General features: G+C 49.0%; 7 protein-coding genes across 7 annotated transcripts; 5 read left to right on the plus strand and 2 right to left on the minus strand.

Annotated features, from left to right (window-relative positions):
• Positions 1-280: 280 nt before the first annotated feature.
• On the plus strand, positions 281-1,265 carry BJ212DRAFT_1211243 (uncharacterized protein; the record flags this gene model as incomplete). Its single annotated transcript, XM_041329233.1, has 6 exons — positions 281-343; positions 430-491; positions 554-616; positions 675-975; positions 1,044-1,158; positions 1,207-1,265. Coding segments are annotated over 6 exons (663 nt in total), but the record flags the coding sequence as incomplete, so codon positions are not given.
• A 531-nt stretch (positions 1,266-1,796) lies between these two features.
• Positions 1,797-2,099, plus strand: BJ212DRAFT_1244444 (uncharacterized protein; the record flags this gene model as incomplete). Its single annotated transcript, XM_041329632.1, has 1 exon — positions 1,797-2,099. A coding segment is annotated over one exon (303 nt), but the record flags the coding sequence as incomplete, so codon positions are not given.
• Positions 2,100-2,572: 473 nt separating this feature from the next.
• On the plus strand, positions 2,573-4,191 carry BJ212DRAFT_608559 (uncharacterized protein). The gene is made up of 2 exons (XM_041343645.1): positions 2,573-3,589; positions 3,649-4,191. Exons 1-2 carry the CDS (start codon positions 2,813-2,815, stop codon positions 4,021-4,023), a joined length of 1,152 nt encoding a protein of 383 aa, XP_041189261.1. The 5' UTR covers positions 2,573-2,812; the 3' UTR covers positions 4,024-4,191.
• Positions 4,192-4,223: 32 nt separating this feature from the next.
• On the minus strand, positions 4,224-6,304 carry BJ212DRAFT_1279638 (chaperonin-containing T-complex zeta subunit Cct6; the record flags this gene model as incomplete). Its single annotated transcript, XM_041331509.1, is given in 9 exon segments — positions 4,224-4,308; positions 4,364-4,482; positions 4,535-4,970; positions 5,025-5,285; positions 5,335-5,556; positions 5,568-5,743; positions 5,793-6,073; positions 6,132-6,183; positions 6,239-6,304. 9 exon segments carry the CDS (start codon positions 6,302-6,304, stop codon positions 4,224-4,226), a joined length of 1,698 nt encoding a protein of 565 aa, XP_041189262.1.
• A 98-nt stretch (positions 6,305-6,402) lies between these two features.
• Positions 6,403-7,707, plus strand: BJ212DRAFT_1589856 (uncharacterized protein). The gene is made up of 2 exons (XM_041342471.1): positions 6,403-6,779; positions 6,836-7,707. Exons 1-2 carry the CDS (start codon positions 6,678-6,680, stop codon positions 7,460-7,462), a joined length of 729 nt encoding a protein of 242 aa, XP_041189263.1. The 5' UTR covers positions 6,403-6,677; the 3' UTR covers positions 7,463-7,707.
• On the plus strand, positions 7,708-9,403 carry BJ212DRAFT_1380034 (uncharacterized protein). Its single transcript, XM_041336623.1, has 11 exons — positions 7,708-7,970; positions 8,025-8,056; positions 8,119-8,207; positions 8,255-8,356; positions 8,413-8,492; positions 8,553-8,653; positions 8,710-8,745; positions 8,799-8,817; positions 8,870-9,054; positions 9,106-9,138; positions 9,196-9,403. The coding sequence occupies exons 1-11, from the start codon at positions 7,753-7,755 to the stop codon at positions 9,282-9,284; spliced, it is 984 nt and encodes a 327-aa protein (XP_041189264.1). The 5' UTR covers positions 7,708-7,752; the 3' UTR covers positions 9,285-9,403.
• Positions 9,404-14,027: 4,624 nt separating this feature from the next.
• On the minus strand, positions 14,028-14,390 carry BJ212DRAFT_1302644 (uncharacterized protein; the record flags this gene model as incomplete). The annotated part of the gene is made up of 1 exon (XM_041333293.1): positions 14,028-14,390. One exon carries the CDS (start codon positions 14,388-14,390, stop codon positions 14,028-14,030), a length of 363 nt encoding a protein of 120 aa, XP_041189265.1.
• Positions 14,391-15,408: the final 1,018 nt, after the last annotated feature.

Genomic DNA, 15,408 nt, shown 5'->3' on the forward strand with positions numbered 1-15,408 from the left:
GCCTTGTTCCTTTTCCCTTCCGTTCGCGTCATTGCTGTCCTCGTCTAGTCTGTGCTTTTTTTCTTTTCGAGTCCCGAACGCGTAAATTTACCGTTCAATGGCGCCAGCGTCCGCGACAGCGACCGTCAATGGCTCTTCCACACGAGCCAGAGGGACAGTTCTCATATGGCGTCCTACCAAAATCATGAACATGGGTGACCTTTCCAAGGATGATGACTTCCTTAGCCATCTACTAGTCGAGAAGCTTGGAACAGGCGCAGTCCCATTGCTCGTTCATAAGATGGATCCATCTCGAAGACTCCCAAAGACCAATGCCGAGGATCTCATGCAAATCGTTAGACGCGTGAGTATACCCTTAGCTCGCTTCGTCTGCACGCAACTAATTATTCCCTGGACGCGCGTATGGTGTCATACATCATCGTGTCGTAGTTGGTTGCAAGTAAGCTCGGTGCTCAGAATGCTGTCCGACAAGCCGTGGACGACCTCCTCGCGTTCGTCTAATTTCTCTGCATTGTATATGTTTACCAGACATTCAGGGACGATCATTATTTAGTCTGCCTTCTGTTCGTTACTACCTCAAGCCCTACACGCAGAAGCAGATTAATGCTTTCGCCACGTGTGTGCAATCAGGTTTCGTATCAATGTCCTGCTCCTGAAACTCCATTTTACCACAGCCACGCCTCGCGATACTTTGAGCTCTACAACCCTGCAGGGTGCATAGAAATTGCTCACACGTCTAGATACTCTCACAGGACAGGAAAGTCAGAGTTATGCATCCTCGCTACACGCCCCTTAGCCCCTGGTGTGGTAATCATTGAGCTGAAGGGATCGATGGCACATCTTTCGAAGGAAGAAGACAAGGAACTCAAGCGCACCGACCTGAGAAATATCGACATCAGGAGGGACTTTAGTGTTATCCATTCACGACAAATGAAGAAGAACCATCTATTTTTGGGGCCCGCCCGATTTGTGAACGTAAGTTTCTGACGGGTCTATGCCTTTTTGCTTCCGTTGGTTATTCACATTGACGTTGACTTGTGCAGCATGATTGCGACAACAATTGTGAGCTTTTTCGTGAAGGCAAGTACATTACATTTCGCACTCTCCGGGCTATCTCTATCGGCGATGAGATTACTGCGCATTACGGTGATGGCTACTGTGCGTATCCGTTATCCGGTCTGTCTCCATGGCTCACATACGCCACAGTCGGAGGCAAGAATCGACACTGCCTCTGTGAAACTTGCGAGAAGAACGGGAGAGGAGGCTACGCTCCAGATCATTCCGATGGCGATGTGGATTCGGGCGGTGAACAAGATGCCGAAGCATCAGATGACGATGCTGAGGTGCATGCCGCGACAGTTACTGATGTCAACGAACGCAGAACGCGACGTGGTGTTTACGCCATCATTCAGGAGGAAGATTCTGATTCTGAGGAGAGCGATGATGAAGATAAGGAGGGTGACAAACCACTTGCGAACGGCCCTGATGCTTCTGGGGATGATGAAGTGGATATGGAGTTAGGCGGGGAAGCTTCCCACTTGGTAGCAGTTTCCTCGTCCTCTCGTCATTTTCCGGTCATAGATGCCATAGTCGCCACGCCTGATCCGGATGTCCAGCCATCACGTATGACATCGTTGAGCGCCGAAGGATCAGCGTCTTCCAATAAGGGGAAAGCGCAGGCAAAGTCCGTCATTTTCACTCGCCGACAGACACAGGAATCATCCAGCAAGCATTCTACTCCCGCCCCCCATGATACTTTGCACAACCTTTCATCCCGTCTTAGAGGTCAAAATTTTCGGGATAGCGTTTCTGTCACGCCTAGTAGGAGCAAAGGAAAGGAAGCGGACAAGACCCAAGTCAAGGAGGAGCCTGAAGCAAGAGTTCTCAGAGCGCGCCCTTCTGTAGTCGGGGAAAAATCAGATCTAGTTGGGCCCCCGAAGCGCGAGATTCCTCGTGGTTCAGATGGACGTCCGCTTCCAACGTGCGTGACGTGCTCGAATGTCTTGCCTGTGATTTCCGTGGATTCCAAAGTGGTGTGGGGTCTGAATCTAGACTCCCCGCGGAAGGGCAAGAAGTCCAAACAAAGGCAAGAGTGTCCAAGGTGATCCCGCTGATATCCGATGATCTATTTGTACTGATGGACTTCTTTTCATTAGATGTATGCGTCACGTCGCCATATATGGTCAGCCATGGCCGGCTCGCCTTCCAAGTCAAGCTATTGTTGCTCCACCTCGCGATGACGTCGAAGCCAGTTCCTCGCGGCGCCCCCCTCAGAAGACTACCCCTGCCGTGGAACGCAAGCATGTGCCCCCCGTCGATGAGCGTCCTCTGAAGAAGCGCAAAGCTGATGACGGACCCAGCGGAGAGATGCCCAAAGCGAAGGAGCTTTTCGGGCTACCGAAGAGAAAAAGGGGACGACCACGCAAGTACCCTCTTCCTGAAGAAGAGCTACCGAAACGGAAAAGAGGTCGACCCCGTAAATATCCTGTTTCTGAGGCGCCTCTCCGATCTCAGCCTTCCTCACCTCCTAAGCCTCCATTGACTCCGCCTGCACCCGTGATCAAGCTTTCTGCTCCCCCATCTCCAAGCGTCAAAAATAGCGATCATTCCCCCTCTTCATCACGCAGTCACACCAGGCCAAAGGCTTTGGCGGTGCAATCACAACCTCGAGACTCGAACGGCCGTTTTGGCAAGAAAGCCACGACGAACGGAAGATTTGTCCGCAAGAAGTTTGGTCATTTTCAGAACCTGACACGCACAGAGAGGCTTTTCCGCAGAAATATTAAGGTCACGCAGTGGCTCGCTGGCAGGCATGAAGAAGATGAGATGGACGACGAAGAAGCAGGCTCACAGGACTGGGATCAAGCGAATGATCCAGAGACCCTTCCTACTAGGCAAGCGAGCGGCATCATTCCCACCTGAAGGCTCAGCACCGCTAACGAAGAAGCCCCGACATTGCCCCGGTGCATTCGAAAGAAATGATGAAGCATTGGAATACAGCCCCTCTATACACTCCGGGCCCTCGGCTTATAAGTTCAAAGGGGTGGGTAGTAGTCTTCTGTATCATCCCAATCCGACAAATTACGCTCGGCGGAAGTGGGCACCGTGCCCTGATGATGAATCTCAGGATGAAGAAGATAGTGGCCCCTCTCTTCCAACGCTGGAAAGTGATAGTATTGGTCCCGTCACGCCTGATGATCAGACGCCATTACCCATAGCTGGTCCTTCGCAGCTTGAGCATACAGTGGCGGAAAAATTAGCCCAGCGAGCTGGCTGGCGTGGGCCTGTATACAATAGCGTTCTGACCTTCCGACCATCTCCAGTCAATTTTGCCAGACGTCGTTGGTCCTCGATGTCCAAATCCCCCCTTGACTCTGGTCCAGGAACTCGCCGCAGCGAGCGGCTGAACCCAAAGGCTTCCTTCTGTGGTGAAGACGGTTCCACGAAAGTTCCTAGTGCAGATGGGCTGCATGCGACTCCCACTGTTGGTTCACGATCAAGCGTTCGCGTTTCGTCCATGTCGGAGAATATGTATATAGAAGGTGGTGCAATTCCTCGTGCCGGGTCCTATGCATCATCATTTGACGACGTACGTACATCTACTTATACTTAGAATTGCACATGAATAATTTACAGCTGAGCGAGCAGTTTCCGATCTCAGATGTGCACCGCCGCACTTCTTTTCCGGATGACGGTACACTTGACTCGGCCAATTCTGACGACGATCGAGTTGTCGAAGGGCTTCTTTCTGAAAGCAAGGAGGCTCATACTGGCGTTGTAAATGAGGAGCAATTCTCTCATCTCCGTGTCACATATACGGCTAAACTTCCTGCCCCAGTACCCTGGAAGAACGCTCGTGGAACACCCATGTCTCATTATTTGCGCAAATCCGCTTCATTTCATGCAGACGACGAACCATCCTCTCCCACTCGTTTTATTGATGCAGGTTGGGAGTCTGACTGTTCTCACTCAACAGCTTCACTAATTGCCAGGGCGGAGTCTGAGTTATGTGGACACAGTTAAACTTAATATTAAACTAAACTATGTGGTTCTGTCCACCTTCGAAATCGGTTAGCTCGTGACTTTTGTATCAACTACGGTAGCATTTTGTAATTCTCGTCCATACGCCCCACACATACATACACATTCTTTGTCACCACGTATCGAGTGCGTATTCTAACGATACAGTGAGGCACGTTGTACCCACAATTCATAGCACCTCTTCACGACTGCCCATCTGGCTTCAATGAACTCCGACCAGCCCGCAAGATTTCGTCCGTAGAAAGGAGGTTCACTGCGATCACAGAACTGAGATTTTTGTTCTCAGCAATCATTCTTCCAATTGAAAAGGATATCCACTTACCATGAGTGTAACATCTGCCTCTTTACCCTGTAGTTGTCCCAGATGCCTTCCACAGTCGGATCAAACGGCTCCCCTGATTGCAAATCGATACCAACCGTGTTTCCCTCCGCTTGTTCGTCCTATTTCGATCAACATAAGCAAATTAAATACAAGCGGAATGATATCACGAACCTGCAGTGCCACCACTACATCTTGGACGTCAAAGCCTCCGTTCTGCGCAAGAGTCTTTGGAATGATCAATAGTGCATCTGCATACGCTTGCACGCCCATTTTAACGCGGCCCTTGGCAGCTTTCTTTACAGGACCACTCAAATGACCTGCGCATGCAACCTCAAAGGCTCCCGCACCGGGAATGAGAACCTCGTCCTCAAGTGCATTTTTGACGGCGCGAAGACCGTCCCGTAAAGCATCCTGGATTTGTTGGATCGTGTGGGCATTTGGACCCTTGATAAGGAGCGTGACGCTCTTGGGTTGCTTGACATCTTCCACGAAGGTGTACTTCTCTTCGCCTAGAGTGTGCTCATAAACTAGACCCGCCCAACCGAGGATATCTGGGGTTAGATCGTCTACGGAATTTTGCGCAACACCTCCGCAAATGAGCTGCAGGCTAAGATACGACCGCAATCAGAGTAATATCTTTACGTAGCGCTGAAGACATTACCGTTCCATATTGCGTCGCTTAGCACGACGTAAGGCGAAAATGCCATTCTTTGCAAGGATATCAAGACTAAGTGGATCGATGCCTTTTTGATTGATAACGACAAAGTTTTTCGGCTTTTCACTGCCGCCAACAGCTTGATCGCATACGAGATTCTTGAGTTCTACGATCTTCTTCACTTTGGCGTCTACAAAACGCCGCTCAGATTCGATGAGCTTTTCACGTTGCTCGGCAGACGAATAGAAGAAGCCAGAATTAACCTCTCTAAGCTTTTGTGAGTTTAGAGTTGGGAATGCAGTGCTGAAGGACGTACGTCTTTTCGTACTCTAAGCTGACATTCAACGTCAGAATGAATGCATTCTCGACGCGTTTGGGCATGTCCGGGTGTCTGGCACCGTGATCCATGACCAGGCCACGCACGAGCTGAGTTTCGGACGCTGTGCGGTGTTGCATCTTCATAATTTCCACCATGTGCAGATCTATTGGGTCGCGATACTGATCCTTTGCTTCTGTAGGAACTTTTAGCAAGAGGACCCTTTTGTTTACATGAAAGGCGTGCCTTTGAGGGGTGCTGGTGGCCTGATGGTGAGCACAGCATCTACCACATCTGCAGCGAGTTGCTTCGCTAACGAGGCGTGCAGCTTAGTGGCAAGCGAAGTGTGTGCGACGTTGATCAGAGTTGGCCTATCCAATTTGGATGGCAGTTTGAACGTGTCAAGGAACTAGACGCGTCCATCAGAAGCGTAAATACATGCGAATGCGGAAACCAACCACTAAAGCCTCTTTCTTCGCGAGATCGAATCCTTCTCCTATGACGGTTGGGTGTACGCCTTCAGATATGTAACGATCGGCTTGCTTAAGTAGCTCTCCAACCAGTAAAACTACTGAAGTAGTTCCGTCACCAACTTGATCATCTTGAGCGACCGCAGTTCGGGCGATCATAGCGGCTGTTGGGTTTTGTATTTGCATCTCGGATAGCAACACTTTACCATCCTTGGTCATTTTGATCTGACCAGAGCCGTCCACAAGCATTTTTAGAGTACCTCTTGGACCTGAAGTGGAGTCCGATCGGAACAAAGCGGTCGCTCAAGAAGTGATAATGATACTTACCGAGATTACCCTTCACTACGTTAGCAAGACCCATCGCGCCGGTGGTGTTGACCTAGTAAAGCGATGCATGAAATTAGAACAGCAAAAAGCCAGGACATGCAACTTACCTGCAAGGCGGCAGCGCGTCTGACGCTCTCTGCCTTTGGATTGATCAATTCTATTGAGGAGGACATGATAGAAGGAGCAATGGAAGGAAATACGCGAGTCCGGTAAAGTCGAGCAGATTTGGCAGTTGGTAAACGAGCTCGGATGGCGGAGTACCAAAGCTATCTTTGCGTTGAAATTCGTTCAATGAACCGCACAACTCATTTCACTCAAGCTTGCGCTCATTGTTTCTGCGCTACGCAAGCCTGGCATAAGGCAGTCGCGTTTTTATCAGCAAACGTGGCTAAGTCTCAATACTGATCATGATGCTCCACCAGACGAACTGATATATATCCTCAGCTGAAAATGCATTTTTCTCAGAAAACCAAAACCTTCAGCCAGCTGCAGGTCTTACAGCTGAGCTTCTTGTTCACAGAGTGACTTTTCTCTATTCTATAGGACATGCAGCGCACTCAAAAGGCTTCGTCGTCTTCGGATTCATCACCTTCATCGACTCCTCCGGGAAGTCATGCTCTTCAGCCGACCGCGATTCGTCCAGAATCAGTACGTCTCATCGACGTACATCGTTTCCTTCGATGAAGGCTAACATCTGAAATCAGAAGGCGGAGCTAAAACCGTTGTTCACGCAGAAACCCCTGTCTTTTTCAGATCGGGAGAAGAAGCCTTCTCCACCTCCGCGCAAGCGCAGGAGGGCAGTGGTCCCGGAAACCCCCGCTTTGACCTTCAATCCTTCTCAGAGAATGATACCAACAGGGCGACAGGAGCCTCCACAGACACCGGTGTCGCAGACTACACCTATTTCATCTACCAACGAATGCCCCGGTTGGGTGTCTGACGAAGTTGACGACCAACCACCCCCTGATACCTCCGTGTATTCTCACCCCACCGCTTTCAAACGCCCTCGCACCTCGAGTGGTAGCGACGACTCACCACAGTTCCCTGGTTATCCTGCCACATACTACAACAACTTCAGGACTCCGGATACAACGGATCATCAAGATTCTCCATTGTCTGGAGGAAGTTCTTCTCCAGCCAATTCCTTCGGCTCATCTCCAGTACATCACCCTTATGGACCAGAGATTGAATACCAGCCTTTTCATCAGGAGATGACGGGACAAAATGCTGCAGATTACACGCAACTACGTAGAGAAGCCTACCGAGACCCTGGCTACCCACCTCAAGAGGGTGTCTGGCCTTACTATTCCAATAATGTGTATCGCGATTAGCCGCTTTAGACCCTTATATTGTTTGTCAAGAGTCTCCCTTGACTGCATCACTGGTTGATGTTCTTTGGACAAGAGTAAACTAGTTTGACCTGAGCGTAGTGGTATTGGTGGATTTTTTGCAGAGCCGTATATCTTGACCCTTTTACTTAGATGGCGTCGTGCGTCCGATTTTACTTGTCCATACCGAATTTTCTGCGTATTTGTCTTCGCCTTCTAATTACAGTTCCTACGAATATTATTACTGGTTTTCGGTTACAATAAGAGCTCGGTGAAACGCGCGCCAAAGTTATATGACTCAAGAGCGAACTCCAGCAAGTCTCACCCAACTCGACATGCCTTCTCATCCGAACGCTGCTCAAGGGAGGCAACCCAGCGCAGAAGAACATTATCAGCGCACTCTTGTCCGCATTGGGCAAATCCAATCGCACCTTTCGAACTCTCCGCGCGGGCAGCGACTCAAAGGTAAAACTTGCGTTATTACCGGTGTGGGATCATTGCATGGCATAGGGTGAATGCTCAGTCGTTGACTCGTGCAATGAAATTGACTTGTGATTTGCACCAGCCGTGCTTCTGCGTTCTTGTTCGCACATGAAGGTTCGTGGACTATTGCCTTCTAGAAGCAACGCCCGTCACAATTTCTAATTCCATATTTGCAGGAGCAACTCATCTATACTTGCTCGATTTCTCGCCAGAGAACCTGCCTGAACTCAAGTCAGCGATTGAGAACTCATATCCGGACGTGAAGGCAGGGTCCTGACGTTCCTATGCGTCTAATGACTAAACATATCACAGGTAACCACAATTCAAGCCGACGCAGCAAATGAGACTGCCATAGCAGCTGTCTGTGAACGAGCACTACAAGATGAAGGTCGTTTGGATGTATTCTTTGCCAACGTATGTGTCAGATACAACAGATACAACTTCATCTTACGCTCAAACACGCCCAACAGGCTGGTTTCGCAAGTAACAAGGCGCTTCCCGATTTGACCGCAGAAGCTTTCATGGAAAGCATGCGAATCAATGCATTGTCGTCAGTTTTCCGTATCATTTGCTATAATGCTTAGTTTGACCAGAAACGATAAATTAACAGGTGCTTCCTTGCCGTCAGGTACGGTTCCGACGCGATGATGAAGACTGATTCGTCGAGAGGGAAAGATATTAGTGGAGGAAGTATTATTTTGACTGCATCTGGTACATTTCTTCATCCCCTTCGCCTCACTACATATGTTTCTGATAAAACACCACAGTGGCAGGGCTGCGGTCCGGGGCAGGGACCATTGACTGTGAGTCCCGCTCCTCCCCATCCTCGACCTACTATGGCTGAGCCTACAATTAGATAGTGCAAGCAAAGCGGCGTAATGTTTCGATCATCGTTCTCAGCAGAGAGAAACTCATTTCGGATCACAGTGTGAACTCGATCGCGAAAACAAGCGTATATCAACTTCAGAAGACTGACGTTCGCGTAAACACAATCTGCCCGGGCCTGATCGAGACCAATATGACGAAGGACATGTTTGATTCTGCTCGTCAACGAGGCAGGGAGAGCAAGATTGGTCAATTGAACCCTATGGGCCGCTTCGGCGTCGCCCAAGGTATGGACCTCGTGCTGTGATCATGTGCACTCAGTTTACCACGTCTTACAGAAATTGCTCACATGGCCTTGTTTTTGGCTTCAGGTAAGAACACTTCCCTCCGTGAAAAGCGATCCAGATCTGATCTGTACCCTGCTAAAGATGAATCGAGTTATGTCAATGGACAGAACATTGCGGTTGATGGGGGGCTTTCGTCATCGCACCCTGTAGTCCCAGGACGGTGGGCCTGATAGGCCGCCGGACTATCTCAAGCCGCATCTTCTTTGGATCTCTCGTATTTTTGTCACAGCGTTGCCTTTGTACTTAATACTGATTGAATCAATGTTTTATGACGTTTTGGGGCTACTAATCAGATCGATGCGTTTTGGGGTGGCGACTCCGCGAGCGCCCTCGCGGAGTTTGCTCCAATTTTGCTGTCAACCATAATCACAGCTGCTGTTTTGGAGAGTCTCTTTCTCGTGATATACAACGAGTGCGCGAAACATAGGACGATCGAGGCATGCAGTGAAATCAAGATAGTCAGTGTATGTGCAATACGTCGGTACAACCTTGACCGTGTACTCTAATAACGTCCACCCAACTTACTTCGCAACATGAACGTTCGAGCGTTCAAGAAACCTCGAGGGCACTCGAAACCTGCATGACCGCCTAACTCGTGCAGCAGCGACAGTTCATAGCTGCTCAGTGTCTGATAGTACTTTTTAACTCCGTGTTCATATGAAGTCTGAAATCTAGGCTTCTCGTTGTATGTCCTCGAGGTCTTAATACCCCAAAATGTTAATCTTCATTGCAACCAAGACTTTATTTGAATTGAATGATTTCTTGAGCGGAATCACGAGGGTAAGGGTATCTGGTTCTTCAAGATCCTCGATCGAATTGCGGTTCCGCGCCTCGTGGTTAATTTTTCTGAATGACGTTTGATGGCAAAATTTTGAGCCAGTTCGATAGCCCATATGACGGTTCATGGATATACGACTCGTCTAGGCTATCGCGGATGGAGGATCGTGAATCATGACATGCTCAATTTCCTCATGTTCATGCACGCACGCGCATCTCACACTGCCTTGGTGCTCCTGCCACGGACCAGTCAGTTGAAAAAGCCTAGATATTTCGCAAGATTGACCGTCAGCCGGCCGCATCAGGGCTTTGATCTGTTCTGTTTTGAATGACATATACTTCTCTTCAAGCCAGTTCTAGCCCATGTAGCGCGGATGGATGGGTGGAGTAGGTTTTCCATTCAGGCTGTCAGGACTTTAGGATGACCAACAAAATTCGTGACGTGATGCAATAGATTATTGATTTTACAAGCCAAAGCACCATGATTTCCCATCGTCTCTTGTCACCAATTGCAGCTCGGCGCTCTTCAAGCGCGCCTGATTCACTAGTCGAACCCGACTTTCTTGTTAACCGATCGAAGGACTATTGTGTTCGGACCTTGATCTGGTACCCGTAGACCGACAACCTAGGTGGAGTAGCCGCAGTGCTGAGGCGAGCGTTCAAGGATTCAGATACGAAGACGACTCTGATCGATGAATTGGACAGGCTAGCGTGCGAGACATGGCAAATTTAGAATGTAAATCCCATACTCTACAACCGACAACAACTTCTGCAAAACTCGGGAGGATACGCACCCCATAGGCGGGAAGCAATTTGCTAATATACGATCTTGAGAACCTATGGCGCGCTCCAGTAAACTGGGTATGGGTATGGTGCCTTTAATCAAATAATACGTGATGCTGTATCGCTGATAGAAACTCAAACCGAACTTACTGCGAAAGACCCCGCGCACTCGAAGCGGTACAATGTAGCGCAGACGCACCACTTCATCTGCGCAGTTCGTCAAGGCTTTACTGCCCCATCCTTCTGAGCACGGCTCCCCAAAACAATTACAGCCATCGTGCCGCATGGTCGATTCATACAGACAACCATCCCGAAGTTATAATTTATGCTGTGCGTGATCATAATTAGTGTCTTCAACGTAACTTGACTTTGTAGAAGATATGAGGACTGGGGCTGGTGGATACCCTAAACACTGGTCCAAACCCCCTTCCATTCCCATGGTATGTAAAGCTCGCTGCAGCCATAAAGAAAGAGGCTTAAGCACAAGAATACATATGGGAGGGAAGGGAGTCTGACCATAGCACAGGATATCACTTTACCAAAGAGTGGGCTGCGACATCCAAGGACACGGAGGGCTCGTCCTGCTTTTATAGGAGCAAGTTTCATCTAATCTAAGCTAGCCACTCACGACCATACCCATGCGCGTGCACCTGGAAACACCCCTCTGCTCCCTGATACCGAACGAAAGAGGGTAGGAATGCTCGTGTCTTCTGTCATCCAACAAATGGAATGACTCCAAAGATGCCGTGCAACCTTAGTTTTGGGGAGTTTGTTCTCCTACCGGAGAAAAGTGTACAGCACTAAACAAAGCAACGATCCAGCGGAACGTGCTTGCTGATCAGAAGGGATGCTGGGCCTCGACTGCCGCTATTTAGAGCAGAGTCACTTATCTTGTGGGGGTAAGCAGCATCAAAAATGTGTTGCGTTCTTCTTATCCGTGTGGATTTCCACAGTGATTGACCCATTCGTAGATTATCACCGAAGGCCACCTTCCTCCGTGTCCTCTAGAAGTTTCGTGCACTTGGTGATGGGGTGTTGGTGTTTGACCCTGCGTAACACGAGTTCAAACAAGTTTGCACCAGGCCTTGTAGATCGGCTGGAAGTCGACGGAAATGGAGCCTTTGTTCCGGTGGTGAACGCCTCCCATGTTTAGTTTCGCAACGCTGGTCTAGCATCTATTCTCGACTCAACGAGACCTAGAAGGTATTTGTTTCTGTTTTGTGTTTTTGTGTGCTCGCGGAGTATTATCTCGTTTACTCAGAAACCCCGAAGCTCTTACTTGACCTCCGATGTGTTTTAGGCCATCGATCTCTAATTTTTATCCCCCATATCGCCAATTTGTTTTTGGCTGTCTCGAACTTGCCAAAGAAAGCGTATAAGTGCGCTTCTACACGGACCCTTCCGCAATTGATGGCTCGCAGCATACGATCGTGGGTGGCCTGGACTTCTGACCTTAGAAGCCCGCGATACTTCCACAAGTTTGTGCTTCCGAATACTGCAAATTAATTCGTCCATCCGACCACAAGCAACATCCGATATACAGGCAAGATAAATTGATGCTAGTGGCATCCTTTGAGCGATCTACGTGTCTGACGCTACTCCCGCGAGGTCGCCCTACCCCCAAGCAGATATCAATAAGGAGTCGGGTAGTCAGGGTGGGGTAAATTGTCTGTTTAAGAGACTTGGAAGCTAATTTATGACGTGTTTGCTTTCTTTAGACCCTTCTCGAGTTCTTTCGTCCGGGATATCAAGCACGGAGTACAAGTAGCGATGTACGAGGCATATACGCATGGAGAAATCGTGAGATATATGCCTCGCGATTTCCTTGCACTCGGTCGAGTGGATGAAAGGAGGAAGAGTTACTTGTGGACTAACGTTCTGATGCACGATTATGTTTAGTTCTATACATACACATTCGCATCCATCCGGGACCATCCTAGCTTTGCATGTAGTAAATCATCCTATCTGGATATGAAATTAGCTCTGATCGCAACGATGACTGGTTCTGGTTCAATAACTTGTACACAAGGAGACGGATCAGCTATTCTTGAAGTAGTAGAAATGGAGGTATCAAACCCTGTCCGAGTACCACCGACTTGAATTTGATGCTTGGGGCAGCCGGGATCACTGGTCAGAACTCACTGTCTCCGTGACAGCGGGCTTATTTAATGGTGTGGGATTTCTGCCGCGGAGTTGCTGGGTTTCTCTGGTCATTCTTCCTTATCAGTGACTGCCAGGAGGCAGGAGACCAGATGATATGGCAAGAAATATGCAATTTTAGCACTATGCAGTGGGTTACTGACTATCTCATCGCCTCCGGGACCTTCAGTCAGCAATTACCATCGCCGCCAGGGCTTTTGTCATGCACAATCAGTGACTACCATGTCGAACCTGTTATCCATGTGCGGCGGGATCCATTACTTATCGACGTCAATGGTGGCTCAACGCCGCTAACACCTCCAAGATTTAGGACATTTACTCCAGTATGCATATAATGGCAGGGGGGGACGTGCCTAATTATGTATCATCAACGGTCTTCTGATTGTTTTTCAGCTGCAATTGCGTGTCCTTGCACAGATGCCGATCTGGGTGAGTTTTGCGTTAGTTGAATGAACTGAAACCCATATGTCGAAAATTTCTTCCAGTATGTTATGCGCGCTTGGCATGCATACCTTGAAGCCATGTGCATGAAAGTTGGTCCATCGTGACAGATACCAGTCAGATCCGCCAAACATTTGCACCAGGAGAGCGACGCATGAAATGTATGGTTGGTGTAAACTCTGGGGGAAAAACATTAAAAGCCTTGAATTTCGCCCAATGACTACTACACGGTCAAATGTAACCGACCGGAGCTGCCCTTGGTCCGCACGCCTTGTAGACGATGTGGCATCAGTCAAAGCTGGAGTGATTGTCTTTCAGATTAAAGGATACCTGCTACTAGTAGTAGAACCGACGTACGGAACCTTCTCACCATTGCTCCGGTCACTGTTCCCAGGCAATCTTGTCCTCTCCTTCCCTTTATGTGTCATTGAGTCGCCATCCGAGATTTCAGATAGGTATGATCATGTTCTAGGCGCGAATGACTTGGACAGAACAAAGATATTGGGCTGGTAGTGTGTACAGAATACTCTATTCTGTTGTGATGCATCAATTTCCCGGCGGCTGCTGACGGCAGCGGCCACATTGAAGTAAAATGGGAACTTTCTTAACCAAGTCCGTCATTAATTTCATGGCTTCATTTGACTGCCATGGCACCAACTGGAACCAATCGTACTATCGGAACAATCGATGAACCTGAACCTGCTGTGCTATTAGCTCGTTCGAAAGCATGCTCAGAGTTACGCACCTTCTAATTACGCTGAAGTTCCGCTCGCTAATCGGTAATTCGTCTTACTGGTTGTAGGCAAACTCGTCGTCACCACAACGAGGAACCCCACTGATACATGCACGATGTACTGCGAACGTCCATAGCCCATCAGGATGGTTCGCGTGGCCGGTACGATCACTGTGACGATGCTGCTATCCACTGTACCATGGTCCTGGGCATCTTCCATTCCCATGGTATGTACTGGGGCAGTATCCTTTGTATGCGGGGCAAATGCCTGCAGTACAGATGGGAAAGAAGCGCCCCTGACCATGGACGAGCACATATATACATCGCACGAAGTGCAAGTAATACACGCAGGGTGGGTATCCCGAGTTCTAGCCTTGGCCATGGCTAAGGGCGCGGACGCAGCGGGAGGGAGGTCCCACTAATCGTTCCACTTCGTAACAGTGAAGAAGGGACTCGTTTCGGATCCACAAGGAAGGATCCAAAGTACGGATTCTAGAGACACATGGAAGATGAAACAGTAAGGTTGGGCAAGAGGGCACAGCTCACTGTCTCGAACTTGTGTCTGATTTATAGACCGCGGATTGTGGCTTGGCTTGCGCAGGGGAATGTCACTTCTGCTTGTCGAAGCACGGGGAAGTGGATTCCATCAGGTTATTATGAATCGATTTGATGAACAAATAAATCGCAAACGGTGAGAGTCAAAAGGACCTCGAGGCTTGTGACATCTGAGACTTGAGTGCTCACAATTTTTGATCAAGTTATAGCTTTATCCGCGATCATCATCCCGAATCGTCACTGTTGCCCAGTGATGTGCGAGGTCGCCCATCTGGCACGCATGATAACCATCTTCTCGGAATTCTCAGCCTGTATAGGAACGTGTCCAACATGCTGTTGCAAGATCAGGCAGTCTCCTTTCTCCTTCTGTGAATTTGTGTGAGTTTCTTTGGGCTAGTTTAAGGACTTTTTCGAATTTAGCCAACAAAACAGATATTGACATGGCCCAGTCCGACAGTCGACAACTTTTTTGTCTTTCTTATCTGAGATCTTTCCCATAGGTCCTTTCCGCTATCGATTGTGTCACTCCAATAACTTGGCTGCCAGGTGCATATGAATTTTGGGGTTCTCCTTAGGTGCTGCCATTCGAACCACCGCCGGTAGTATCCTGACACTGTACATACCACATCGACCCCGATCACATTCTGATCTATCTCAAAATATGTGGCGAGAACTCCGTACCCTGGCTACTACTCATCGAGCCAACAAGTGAAAAAGGGATCCTGGCAACAGTCATGTGCTCCATCGATGATCCGTGACAAGGTTTGCTCCGGCGGAGTTCACAGCCAACTAGTTCTTGTACTACTGGCGGACATTGATCAGCTACCCGCTGTCAGAGGTGATTC

The sequence above is a fragment of the Suillus subaureus genome (assembly GCF_016647635.1).
Source record: "Suillus subaureus strain MN1 chromosome Unknown BJ212scaffold_34, whole genome shotgun sequence".
NCBI lineage: Eukaryota > Fungi > Basidiomycota > Agaricomycetes > Boletales > Suillaceae > Suillus > Suillus subaureus.

Bases quoted from the DNA above. Each gene is read 5' to 3' on its own strand.
- BJ212DRAFT_1380034 (XM_041336623.1), top strand. From the start codon at position 7,753: ATGACTCAAGAGCGAACTCCAGCAAGTCTCACCCAACTCGACATGCCT. The intron at 7,971-8,024 runs GTGAATGCTCAG...GATTTGCACCAG, and splicing joins GGATCATTGCATGGCATAGG to CCGTGCTTCTGCGTTCTTGT. The intron at 8,654-8,709 runs GTACATTTCTTC...AAAACACCACAG, and splicing joins TATTATTTTGACTGCATCTG to TGGCAGGGCTGCGGTCCGGG.
- BJ212DRAFT_608559 (XM_041343645.1), top strand. From the start codon at position 2,813: ATGAAGAAGATGAGATGGACGACGAAGAAGCAGGCTCACAGGACTGGG. The intron at 3,590-3,648 runs GTACGTACATCT...CTGAGCGAGCAG, and splicing joins ATGCATCATCATTTGACGAC to TTTCCGATCTCAGATGTGCA.
- BJ212DRAFT_1589856 (XM_041342471.1), top strand. From the start codon at position 6,678: ATGCAGCGCACTCAAAAGGCTTCGTCGTCTTCGGATTCATCACCTTCA. The intron at 6,780-6,835 runs GTACGTCTCATC...ATCTGAAATCAG, and splicing joins CCGCGATTCGTCCAGAATCA to AAGGCGGAGCTAAAACCGTT.